General features: G+C 37.8%; 2 protein-coding genes across 6 annotated transcripts; both read right to left on the bottom strand.

Annotated features, from left to right (window-relative positions):
• Positions 1–134: 134 nt before the first annotated feature.
• Positions 135–10,525, bottom strand: LOC124193266 (dedicator of cytokinesis protein 7-like). Of its 5 annotated transcripts, none has more exons than XM_046587014.1 (39): positions 10,284–10,525; positions 9,911–10,201; positions 9,613–9,847; positions 9,375–9,545; positions 9,189–9,310; positions 8,974–9,115; positions 8,769–8,906; positions 8,498–8,696; positions 8,179–8,396; positions 7,931–8,111; positions 7,742–7,864; positions 7,542–7,680; positions 7,336–7,477; positions 7,068–7,256; positions 6,897–7,000; positions 6,669–6,837; positions 6,234–6,610; positions 5,994–6,171; positions 5,802–5,933; positions 5,711–5,740; positions 5,391–5,653; positions 5,139–5,320; positions 4,800–4,894; positions 4,444–4,747; positions 4,129–4,224; positions 3,682–3,887; positions 3,487–3,621; positions 3,001–3,036; positions 2,575–2,727; positions 2,346–2,504; positions 2,110–2,286; positions 1,786–2,046; positions 1,634–1,728; positions 1,395–1,566; positions 1,157–1,337; positions 948–1,093; positions 757–883; positions 571–697; positions 135–506 (listed from the first exon to the last, which is right to left on the bottom strand). In XM_046587014.1, exons 1-39 carry the CDS (start codon positions 10,346–10,348, stop codon positions 332–334), a joined length of 6,435 nt encoding a protein of 2,144 aa, XP_046442970.1. In that variant the 5' UTR covers positions 10,349–10,525; the 3' UTR covers positions 135–331. The 5 variants fall into 5 exon arrangements, with proteins under 5 accessions (XP_046442970.1, XP_046442972.1, XP_046442971.1 ...); XM_046587016.1 differs by having other exon boundaries at positions 8,179–8,336; positions 10,284–10,523; XM_046587015.1 differs by lacking the exon at positions 3,001–3,036.
• Positions 10,526–10,675: 150 nt separating this feature from the next.
• On the bottom strand, positions 10,676–12,466 carry LOC124193267 (target of EGR1 protein 1-like). The gene is made up of 5 exons (XM_046587019.1): positions 12,205–12,466; positions 11,819–12,139; positions 11,489–11,751; positions 11,281–11,428; positions 10,676–11,210 (listed from the first exon to the last, which is right to left on the bottom strand). Exons 1-5 carry the CDS (start codon positions 12,316–12,318, stop codon positions 10,767–10,769), a joined length of 1,290 nt encoding a protein of 429 aa, XP_046442975.1. The 5' UTR covers positions 12,319–12,466; the 3' UTR covers positions 10,676–10,766.
• Positions 12,467–12,849: the final 383 nt, after the last annotated feature.

The raw sequence follows: 12,849 nt of genomic DNA on the forward strand, positions 1-12,849 counted from the left end.
CTCCGCAAATATTGTAAATTTATCGTCGAAGATTTGTAATGTTGATAAGCCAAAAAAATTTTTTTAGGCAGTCAACAAAATTAATAATTTGAGACATGTGAGCTGCTTCGCGAATACGCTTTGTTTGGCGGCGATTCATGTAGAGAAATTCACTTTTATTAATGTAAAAAAAAATAATAATAAAATAAGCGGAACATAAATGAAGCAAAGGAATGGTTCTTTAATCGTAGCAAATCTTAGAAACAAGTATGAAAATACTGTGCTCCAAGCAAATTTACTACCATCAGTCACTAATAATACGAGATGCAACTTTGCTCAGCGATGTGTCTGATCATCTGCGATTACGCCGATTTCGAGTAGTATGTCCGTTAGGAGAAGAAGGATCTATGTTAATGAGCGGAGCGAGACGCTCTGTAAATCGCCGATAATTCCTTTCCAATTCTTTTTGATAATCCAGTTGGTCCGGGCCAATTAGATTCTTGTTTCGTCTTAAAGCGTCGTTACATCTAGTTAATAGTAAAAAAAAATTGTAGTAACACAATTTAGTAACGCAAAAAAGAAAAGAAAAACCTTTTGGAAAAATCTTTGAAACAAAGGCGCAATTTGAGTTGGAATTTGTCTGATGTCTTTTCGGGATCCGCCAAATCAGAGAGGAAAACACTGGCTACTTCCAAAGGTCCTTGATTAACTGTGGTTCCTACAAAATACAAAGATTTTAAGCATAGAGCACATAAACCACGAATGTAACACACTTACCGATACAACCCTGCAAAACCATTTGTAAGATTTTAGGGTCGGGTGGTTCCTGAATGGTCGCCAATGCGAGTTCAGTTGTTTTCTTCTGTATATCTTCAATAGCAACTTCAATGGGCGTCAGTACCACCTGCAATTTCATACTACATTACAAATTGCACAAATAGGTAGTAAAAATATAAGTTAGACTATACCTGACGACGTTCAGCAACTTGTATGCGCGTTTTAACGTAAGGAAAATGATTCGCAGTAGTAAGCACAGTTTTGCGCTTGTACTGCTCATGCAGTTCACCGTGAGCTCGCCCATCAGGTGTAAATGGAGTAGCATACATGAACCGCTCTGTGTAAATTTGAAAACATTAACTTCTGTCCAACAAATGGATCAACAATATAAATTGTTTACTAATATTGAAGTTCCGTTCAAAAACCGTCAAGCGGTGTCGTAGTTCAGATACATCGAAGTAAGGCTCAACGTAAGTAATCTGAATGTAAGCTCGTTCAGTATTCAGTTTCGTCACATCTACTAGATTCGAATCTTTAATCATAACCACAGCGGCCGCACCGAATCGCTCACAGTAAAAATTCTGGTAACACAAAGTAATTTAGTATAATCTAGTGGCACCGAAGTTTCGATGAAATACCTCAAGACGATGCGAAATCTCAGGGAGTTTGGTTAATGTTGGTTCCTTATAGATGAACTCTTCTCCATCTAAATCTCCGAACTTTGGTCCGTAAAAACCAACTCGAAAGTAGGTGCCAAACATTCGTTTTCCATGTTGTTGCTCAATTCGGGTAAACGCGTCACTAAGTTTTCTAGAATAACGTTACAGATATTACACCATATGGAAATGAACATAAACAATAATCGAGTTAATCATACCCATGAATATTTGCTAGCTTCTTGAAATCACGGTGAGCTTCTGCGATAGGCGTTAGGATTTTATACACTTCATTCATTGCTTCAAACATACCACCCTGAAATAACATGGATTTAAGTTTTAGCCAAATAAAATAACGCAGTAAAAATCTTACAAGTTGGAATGAACTGGCCGACTGTTCTAGAAGACCGATGAGCCCATTTTCGGTGAAGTATTTTCCCGTGCAGAATCCTTCTTCGTCGGGACAGAGAACGTCATCCGATACGGCACTTTCCTCGACAGCGTTAGCCGAAAGACGCTCAAACGGCATAGCTCCAACAGGCAAATACTTTTGATCTTCAAGCATACAAAGATACTCGGACACCAGAGCCGCGCTATGGACGAGACACATGGCCGCTTCGGCGTGATTTCCTCGCTGTGACAAAAGTTAAATATAGCAGTAATAAACAGCGAACATTCTCGTCCCCAAAATTGTTACCTCTGAATGCTTCTGAGCCATGTTGGCTAACCAGGTTAGTCTAAGATCCGGAGAGTTTTGATAGCCTTTTGCAATACGATACATGAGGTCGAGAAGCATTTCTGGATCTTCTTGAAACTCTTTCATTTTCACCGTATCTGACAAAATCATGTGCAAATTGAAGACCAAATCTTGAACCTTCAATACAAAAGTGCGATAAAAATCCGTCAATTTTTGAAATGTGTTGAGTAAGATACCTGTTCGGGGAAAGTAGTATCCTGCAATTCAGTGTCTTCCTCAGCGTATACCAAAATGGTTTTCAAAGAACGTCTAAGAGCTTCTTCGTTGAATTGCGCACTAGTTCCAACTAATGAACTCAGCGACATTGTAACCTGCATTTTTACTCGGGCAAAGTTCTGCATAGAAAATAATAAAGTCATACAAACAATAACGAAAAGAAAAAGGTTATCATGTAAAATGACTCACGTTTCCTATCTCAAAGTTCTGTCGCATCAGGAGATACAACGACGCAGACGCTTGAGAACGAATGCTGCTGATGCTGTTGCTGCAATGTCGCAAAAGGCGCAAACACAAGTCAGCACACAATTCAGTTTCTTCGTCAAACAGCAGACCTGGGAACTAGTAGTTTATAAAAATAATGTAAAAATAAAACAGTTGCAACAGATGGCAAGTATGCAAAAGTGTTCGGATAAAAGGTACAGGGATGACTAAAACTCGAGTCAATTTTACCGCCCAATTTTGAATACTACAAAATGTTTAATATGCCTACCGCTAGATGGCTTTAAGTTAAAAGTTAAATTCGACACAAAATTGCAACAAAATCAGATAATTTACAAAACAAAAATATATAAGGTTTTTGTCGTAAAATCTGATAAATGAGCTGTAGATTACTTGAGTCCTTGCAGCAGTTTCATGAAGTAATAGCAGCTTCAAAAAAAGAACAATGGCAAAACACATCAATAATGTCATGTTAAGATTGTCAGTCACGTTTTCCCACAATGTCCCCAGTATAAATAGCGTATTCGGTGACCACAGATAATGTCTTGTCAGCCTTCTCAACTCGAACTCATACGGATCACTTGTTGATCAACACATTCGGGAGGAAAGTCCCCGGACCCAGGCCAGAAAGTGGCACTCATGAGACTAGCAACCTGCCTCTAGCAGATTATATAGGCCAAGAAGAACCCTGTGTTCTAGCTTGTCTGCGGGCCAGGCGATCGTCAGAGCGTAGAAATAGAAGGAGTTGATCATTCAACTAACACAACGGGGCTCATTCGACAAGAACATTTTTTCTTTAAATTTCCTTGAAAATTTCATTGTAAGATGGACCTATCTTCATTCTTCACATATTTATGGTTTTAAGAATAAAATATATACCTTGTACACGAGCGCTCGCTGAGTCGCAAATGCATTTTGTAGTAGCGCAGTACTCTGGCAGCATCCGAGGACATGGAGTAAAACACGGAGTGCTACTGGTAGCAGCATTTGCAAGTTATCGTGTTGGGAAACAACCTGTGTAAGGAATTGCCAGATGTAATGAATCGAGAATAATACTTTGAAATCAAGTAATACCTGCACTATTAGCTCCAGCATATCCAGAATTGTAAGGCTAGTTTGCGTTGAAAGATTGCCCTCAATGTAGGCGTCCAACTCAACGTCTACCCGAGGTTTTTCTCCTGCTTCATTGGTCGACCGATAAACTGCTGTGTCTTTGCGCCACCGTAGAGTTTGTCGGTCAGGTGGTACACCCAAGGAAGAATTAGGCGACGGATTTCGTTCTTTAAACAATAGAGGATTAAAGAAAAAGGTTATTTACAGAGCTTAGAAAGATGAAAAATAAGCAAAAGAATTAGTATTTCATAGCAATAGCAATACAGTTTTAGCAGCTATAATCATGCATATCAAACAATCAAGGCAAAGCATGCCAGCTATCTTCGTTATTTTCACGGTTAGTTTTCAGCCTTCGTCGCAAAACTTTCAAAACGTGTGCAGTGTGCAAAAAGCAGACGACTGCCCCACCTGGAGTGGGTTGTGTATGGGCAATTGACGCAATTCCTGTGTAGAATTGCGAATTTCCCACTACGCTGCCGCTACCATTTACCGCTGCTCCTCCAACTTTCGTTCAAAGTAAAACGTTCGTAAAAATAAAATTAAAAAAAAACACACACATTTTTAACAAAACCAAAAAAATATACAGCCAACTAATCCCGTGTCTTAACTCATACAAAGTAAAAACTTTGCTTTTAGATCGAACTTAAAACTTTTTACTTAGACCTCAATAAGAGAGTAGGTTCTAGAAAATGTAAGTAATTATTTATTTTTGTGATTAATTACCGCGACGGCGTAGGATGAGATCAGAGCGTGCAGATCCTTGACCAAGAATCAGGTCCTCCAAGCGTGACTTAACATTCTCTGTAGTTCGCCCACCTCGCTGTTGAATGCAACGACGTATTCCGCGCTTGCCACGGTACTCAAATCCAGATACGCATATAAACAAGAGCTCTAGAAGGCGGTGGAGCTTTGCAGGATTTAATTCAGACCACCAGTTTTTCAACGGTGCTTCCTCGACGTGACGCATAACCCACAATGAGCAGATTAATAGATGACGGGTTGTTTCTGCGTTTACTTTCCCTTTAATCTACAACAAATAATTTTTTTAAAGAAATTGCAGGAGAAAATAACTTGTTTACCTGATCTACCGGAATTCCTGCAATAGCTTGTGCAACGGCAGGATTGACTGTTGAAGAATCTTGTTCTTCATTACTTCCTTCGACCAGAGGCCTCCCTGTTTGTTCCAGAAAAAGAAAAACAGATGTTTTATTTAGACTACTTAATTTGAATAGACGAATTTGTATGGTGCGAAACCAAATGAAGCTGTGCATTCCTTAAACAACAGCTCATCCCCGAACGACCTTAATGTTAATGTAGCGCTTTGATTCATCTCTGCCTCATGACAGCTCTTGCTTTGTGACAGGTTATGAGAATTCGTCGCATAAATCTACAGGATTCAAACAAGAATGTGATTATACCTTTGGTCTCTGAATTCCAGTCAAACAGATGGGGTAGCGCTTCAAGAAGTACACCAATCAAAGGTAGATACAAAGTGGCAACTCGTGCTTTACAGCTGGCATCCGAATATCTTGGATCCCAGTCGTGACTGGTCAGTAAATTCCTTACTAAATTTGCCGCACGTGCATGAAGCGCAGGACTCCTACAATACGAGTGACAATAAATGAAATTAAGCAATTAAGAGATCGGGACATGTTTGTTAAAATACTTACTGTAAGTCAAAGACGGCTGCCAGTTCAGATAGAACCAAGCCAATTAGAAAATGCTGTTGACGAAATTCGCCAGTTAGCTCGGCAAAGCGCGCCGAGCTAGAAACGCCGACCAACGTAGAAACAAAAGAAGATTGACTGTTTGATGAGGATACAGACGGTGAAGGCGACGGCGATGAAGCAGTTGAGCTGCATAAAGGCGTTGAGTAAGGCAGATTAAGAGCCACGAAGTGTTCATGTGAACATATCACGCGCAAAAAGTCCAACTGCGCACAAACATCTGTTAGACACGTTTCAATTGTTAATACTAACAATACAAATACCTTTAAACTGGTGATGTGAGGAATTTCATTCTAAATAAAGAATGGTATGGTTATAATCTAATACAATATTTAAAAAATACAAATTCATTACCGGGTAAAGTGCCTTGTCTTCTGCTAGCGTGCGAATGTAGCAACGAATCAGAGAAAAAACAAAACCGCGGTCCATGACGGAAAGAAGGTCATGAAGAAAGAAGGACAGATGGATGTTCAAAGATAAAGCGCTCTGATAAAATCAAATTGAATTAATAAAAAACAGAAACTGTGTTAAAGATTAAGTCTTTACTTTTGATTCTCCACCATCACGTCGCTGTCTTGATAAAATTTCGACTGTGACAAGCGAAACCAATCGCCCTATGTCTTCCAAGAAACGTTCCGGAAATCTTTGTTTCCGAGGAGAATCTAGTTTTTGACTTGAACCCAAGTACTCCACCATACTTTTTACCATCAACTCAAAAAAGAACCTGCATGTTTAGAGTAAAAAATGTAATTTGGGTCACTCAAACGTTACTTCTAAAAATCTTACCATGCATTGGAAAATACAGCATCTCGAGAAGTGTTTGTAGACATGGCCCACAATAGAGCAATTTCTTCGTGTAGGAGTTTACGCAGACTGGGCCTGGACGTTGTTGGGGATTCTACTCCCCCTCTCGAGTTACTATTCCTTTCAGCTCCTTTTAGACAGCTATTTATTTCTGCATCCAGCCCTAGATTATCCGCGTTCAAATGAACCTCTGGTTGACTTGTTCTTCTGTGTTGTTTCCGTTGAGGAGGTATGGAGAGCGGACGATGCTGTGCTGGTCCGTAGGCGCGACTTTCTTGAGGAACACATGCTTGGAAATGGACATAAGTAGCTAAAAGACTATTTCTTCCGTGTAGATCATTTAAATGGTCAAGAATTTCCTGAAATTGTAAAACTCCTATCAAATATTGTACAAATATAAATGTTTCTTGTACTTACAGTGAATGTTCCAACGATTGAAACAAGACAATCAAACGCTACACTTGTGCATTTGAGAAGCTGACCATTCAATAACGGAGGAGAGACAATAAGTCCTATCAATTTTTCAAGAATCAACGGAAGAAACTTGACCATTTGCTCGGTTTTTGAGTTGGTCAGATCGCCAATACTAGATATTTTAAAATATTATTGTGAGTTGTTGATAAACATTCACATTAATTTTCCAACCTCTGTTTCAAACTAGACTCCATATTAGCTTCCCCGATATGGGGAACGATGCGATTCTCTTCCAAAGCAGAACAAATATTCAAAAAGCGATCCAAATGGCGATCCTGAACAACGACAACGATGTAATGTAGACGGCACAACACAAATAATAAATAAAACTATGATAAATACCAGAGTGTGAACCGATGTAATGGCTTCGATTACAATATTGAATATTCCCTTGTGGTTATCTACCCAGCGTGTCCCAGGTAACATCACTTCTGGATTGATATAAAGGTAGTTTGGTGGTGGAGGATCTAACATTACCGGAAGAGAGAATTCTCCCGTTTGTAGGCTACCATCTTTCAGCATTGGTAACCACTAAATAAGCAAGAAAAAGCCAAATATTGTTCAACGGAATCTCGAAGTATTAAAATTTGTTGCATGTGTTTTTGTTTACCGAATATCCAACAACAGTTTCGACAGCCGTCTGTTCCACTTTTCGCTGACAAGAAACATGATAAAAGGTGAACAATAAATGATGGCAGTCTTTTAAGTTTGCAGGTAGTTTGATTTTAACTTCATCGTAAAAATCAGGGCACCTGAAAACCAAAGGAAATAACATATAAGTAAAATTGGAATTGATTGGTTCTAGATTTTTAGTACTTATTGTGATAAGTGACGGCAGTAAAGTAGTCAGAAGAAAACTCGGCGCATGACGATTTACCAAAAATGACAGGCATCGCATGAGTTTCTTGTTCCCCACACATAAACTGTATCCTTACTGAGATATTTCGAGCTGATCCTGTGCCAAACATCAAATACATTATGAGAAACTGATACATCTAGAAGGGAAGATTATTTACCTCTATTTGCAAAATTCAAATTTTTTGGATAAACATACAGCAAATTTCGGTAAGTATAAAAAGGCGTGTAGACCTCCCTGGGAGGGAATTCAATTAGCTCTTTGGTAGGCCTTATTTTGTCATCTATTACGTAAAAGTGGAAAGAGATCATAATTGCAATAAATATGGAATAAAGAGAGCGTATATTACCAGGATATGGGTGTAGTTTAGCTAACTCTGGAGTCAAAGAGCATTTATTTTCTTCGGGACAAGGGGAAACTTCAAGTTTCAACGTGCCGGGTATACATTTCAATCTTTTAAGTGCATTGTTAGATCTTCTTAATTCGTGAAGGTATTTGTAAAGATCGTCGTCTCTGAGGCGTTCTCCCTCCTATTAAAAGAAACAATTAAATATTGTCACAGAAAACATTTATATTCAGATAAAAATGCTCTCGAACTTGTTTAAAAAAACTGGAAACGGTTAGCGTGACGGGTCGGAAGTTATCTAGACTCGATCCTATTTCATCTCCCATAGAAGACCAGCTGCTTCGTTTGTCATGGGATCCGCCAGTACCACGCCTTTCCAGAGATCCGCGTCGCGACCAGGACCCCGATCCTGTGTCAACACCAGTTTTTCTCCGGAATTGATCAAAACTACTAGTGCTACTTTTGCGATCTATTTGTTTTTTTTTTTGTTTGTTGGATTTTTTTTTTCACGTACAACAGAAAAATTGTAAAAAATGTTCTTTACTAACTACCTATTTTTCTTAATCTTACCTAAACTATTTGCTCCCAAGGGAAGGCCTGCTTCATTCGGAGCACTCTCTCGTTCGTTTGTTTTATCTTTTTCACGATCGATGTTACTAGCTCCATGGAGTATGCTGTGCAAATGAATGCCAGTCCAAGCAAAGGGCATTCTATACCTTCCAAGTCTTTCGCAGCAAGCTACGGCATTCGCTTTGACCTTTTCCCGATTCTGTTAACCAACATCGCAATTTAATTCTAATAATATTCAAAGAAAACAAAATAATAATATTTGTTTGTATACCTTATCATCTTTGATGTATGGTTCAGTGCATTCGTTTATATCACCCTGAAGAACTTTTTCCAGTTTAACCACAAGAAACAGATCCGTCGAAGGATATGTTGTACTGAATGTACAAGAACGACTCAAAGTACTAACATCCTGATTTTTAATATGTAAAATGAATAGGGTATTTAATTTTAACATCAAATTAATCAATAGTACTTACTTGGAAAGGAATATGAGTAGCCAACATGTGCTTGATTGAGTCCGAGTTCAAATCAAAATAGAAGTTTTCCGATATTTTCTTCTTTTCTTTGGCATCGTACAAAGCCATCGATGCATAAATTGGTTCGATCTCCAGTTCAAGCCTTGAGTTTAGGTACAATAAAATGCACGCATAATTACATAATCGGTTTTGCAAACACTTGTGCTTATTCTTACTGAAGTTGAGTGCATTTGACTAAAATTCGATGGCCCAAATGTTCAATCGGCATATCAGGTTGACAGCGTCTTTCGATAATATCTTCGTCGTCTTGAGGTGGGTATAATGCAAATAGCGTATCCTGTATTTTAAAATTTATAGAGTATAAATGTTTGCTATTCGCAAGGAAATTAAGAAAGGCTTACCAATTGCAACTCATTTCGTCGAATTTTGTTAACGTTATCTATTACGTCAGGAGCCAGACGGTCTAGTAATCCTGGAAGAGGAGGATCACTAGCCGTTTGTCGTAGATCAAAAGTTGCCCAACTGCCGCGCGGTGTGTCCGACACAGAGCTCGAGCTACGAATGGAATTAGCCTGCAGATTAATAAATTAAACGTTAAAAAAGTGAAGAATTCTAAAATCATGTGAAAAAAACCGGTACTTTTGTTGAAACTGGGTCGATTACAGCAGTGCTTTCATTTTCATTGTTGAAGTTGACATCATTTTCGTCATCTATTTCGAATTCTTGACGAGGAGTAGCCGCTAATGCATTAAGGCGACTAGCAGATTGACGAGCAAGACTTCCACTGCTGAAATCTTGATATCTATGCTGAACAACAAGCCATGGTGAAGTATAACAACGAACACAATCTCGTACATGAGAGTTCAATGATTCCCTGAAAAATGTCATTCATTAGTTCTGATTTTTTTTGTTCCTTATGTCATGTTTGGTCATATACAATGGTTCAGGAGGAGTTATTGGTTGCAAAGTACGCCATGGTCTTGGTAGTAGATGGAGCTGTAAGTCATCTAGTGGAAAACTAAGGAGGAGTTTCAATGGATCTCTGTCACTCGCAGTAGCATGTTCATTCATGACATCCTCGTAATCCAATGGTTCTAAAGCTTCATTCCATGTGAAGGATTGAGCACTCTGTATACTACCAGCATATGATACAGTTCGACTTGTTTGATAGCCATCACTCATCTGACTAGCTGAAGACATTGCTCTCCGTACTTCAGATGCATGCTGCCTGATTAAGGACAATTAATAGATATATTGAAAATGTTTTTATTGCTAGAAAAAAAGGAAAACAGTATATTAAAAATTAATACCTATGTAGTCTTTGAACAAACGGTCGTTGCCCGATAGGATTTGAAGCTTGTGAGGGCATAGACATGTTGAATCAAAAGTCTGCAGTTTAGAGTTTAAGAAACACAATCTCCAGCAAAATAGACATAGTAAAAATATAATTAGTATATTGGAATGTCTGACAAATTTCGAAAAACTCGCCGTAACAGTAAGCGATTTGTTTATTTTTTGGTCTTCGTTATCTGTCACTAACATATCGATTAAAATTTCATCGATGATTTAAGTATTGATATATAATTTAATCGATTGTTTTGTTAGAAAAGTATGAAAATTCCCGCTTTTTTTTTAATCTGCAAACTTCAAAATGGTAGAACTGGGACACTTGATTTGTTTAATGAAACACATGTAATGCATATCCTACATATCTATGAATTTTTTTTCTTGTCCAAAATACAAAACATGATACACACTGAACTTAAATTTAGCATTTTTTCAGTTAGCAATCGTCAATTCGCTTCAGCACTGGGAAACAGCCGTTCATATTTCTCCAGATGAGACTTTGAACATTTGGAAAAGGCACTTTTCTGAATTAAAAGGGGAAAGTCTTTGCCACTAAGACAGACACGATTCCGAACGTCGGCAACTTCAGCAACTAGTTCTTTCCAGCAGAACGTGTTGGCACCATTTGGTCGAACGGACATTTTTTGTGCTATGAAAGAAGCAAAACAGAAACCTGTCATAAAAGCGTCATGTCCTGCGCGATGTCCTTTGAAGCGTTCTTGGCGCGAAGACCTGGTGATATTGATGACATTTTCTACTTCAGTGCGTGCAATGTTGTTATCATCCTTTCTTTTTCGTTTCTTAGCTTTCTTTTGGTCTTCAAGTAAAACAGCTCGATACACGTCGTGGGATTTCTTGCAATTTGACTCACTGTTACAGAAGCCATGATTCTACAAGAATTACACAAAACAATAAATATAACATTAAAGTGATTTTAGGTTCAAATTGATAGGCACCTACTATGTAATTTGAACAAATTTCCAAGTCTTCTTCATTCTGCAAACGCGGAGAACAGTCCCAGAAGTCAATAAAATCTGATTCTATTAATGTGTGGTTGCAAATGACATGTGCACGACTAGAATTCTTCAAATTCATGTTTTTTAATTGACTGAAAATATGAAACGTATTATAGGTAAAGGTTAAGATAGGCATATGTTTTTGCTCTTACTGGCTGCGGAATATGTATTCCAAAAAGGATGCATTCGTTCTAACGGAAAATTCCGCGACAAATTTTGTATCAAAGATACCATTGGGAAACATTACCTCCAAATCAGCCAGAAAGGAAGAAAGTTTCGGAGGTAAATCTGCATAAAGATTTTGATAGAGAAAAACCAAATCTACAAGGCCATTATGAAGAACAAGAGGAACTTTGGCTGAAATAACCACAGCAAATAGATCTCTTAGGTCCCAAGTTGCTTTCTTTGCTTTTCCCTGAAAAAAATACAATGTTAATAATTTGTGTTAATGATTCAGAGAACTTAAGTAGCAATTATTTTACCTTCCCAGCTCTATCATTTCCTCTGTAATAAGGGATCCCTTGAGAATATTGCTTGTGGAAATCAAATCCATGAGTAACAAGAAACTGAAGTGCAGAAGGTTCAACTACATAATCTTCTGAGCATAATGCCATGAGATTGAAAGTTTGAACACTGAAATTCAAATTTTTTGAAGATTCATCATTTTCAGTGCTTGACAGTTTGAAACAGCTGAGACCTAATGAAATAATAGAGCGTGTTTTGGCTACTTCACATATGTTTATGTATCGGTCATCAACTGCTTGAGAGTTTATCAATTTTCTGCTCCCCAGGCCACTCAATTCCTAATGAAACAAACAAGAGTGAATTAAGGAAAGAAATATAGGTTAATTTTAGGTTATTCATTTACACAGTCTAGAGAAATGAAAGATGAATTTTGTATTGAACACACAAGACTTGGCCAGATAAACTGCAAGTTATCTTTGTGAACATCAAGCACTGACACCAAGAAATCTTGATCCATATCAAATACGTAGGTTGAAAGTGGAACAATATCTAAAAAAGCTACGGCTGTCTTTCGAATGAAAATAAAATGTGGCAAAATGCAGAGTCAAGAGCAAGACAACTTTCAAAAACTTGAAATCTAAATAAACAGCAGACGACTCCTTATTAAACCTGCATTCCGCGCAACTTGTAAAAATACTTCAAATACAGCGCTTGAATGGTTTATTTCAATTTAAATTAAATTGTTTTTTTTACGCTTTTTCTTGGACTATGGTCGAAACTTAAAAAAAAAATATTCAAAATGAATGAAAATTCTAGAAAAGTTTTTAAGAATTTCACAGTTTGAAGAGTTCGACATTTTTGAGATGCAAGAATTAGTAGTTCAGTAACCCTGTACAGGAGAGCAGAATGCGGCAGAATGTTATATTTAAAAATCTTTTAAAGTAAAGGTTGAATTGGCTATTTACCTGGTGTGCAAAACAAATGGAGTTCAATTAAGAAATCACCTGACTAACCTGCATTTCTTTTTTGTGCCGATGACTTAAAGATT

Source organism: Daphnia pulex, chromosome 4 (assembly GCF_021134715.1).
Source record: "Daphnia pulex isolate KAP4 chromosome 4, ASM2113471v1".
Taxonomy (NCBI): Eukaryota; Metazoa; Arthropoda; class Branchiopoda; order Diplostraca; family Daphniidae; genus Daphnia; species Daphnia pulex.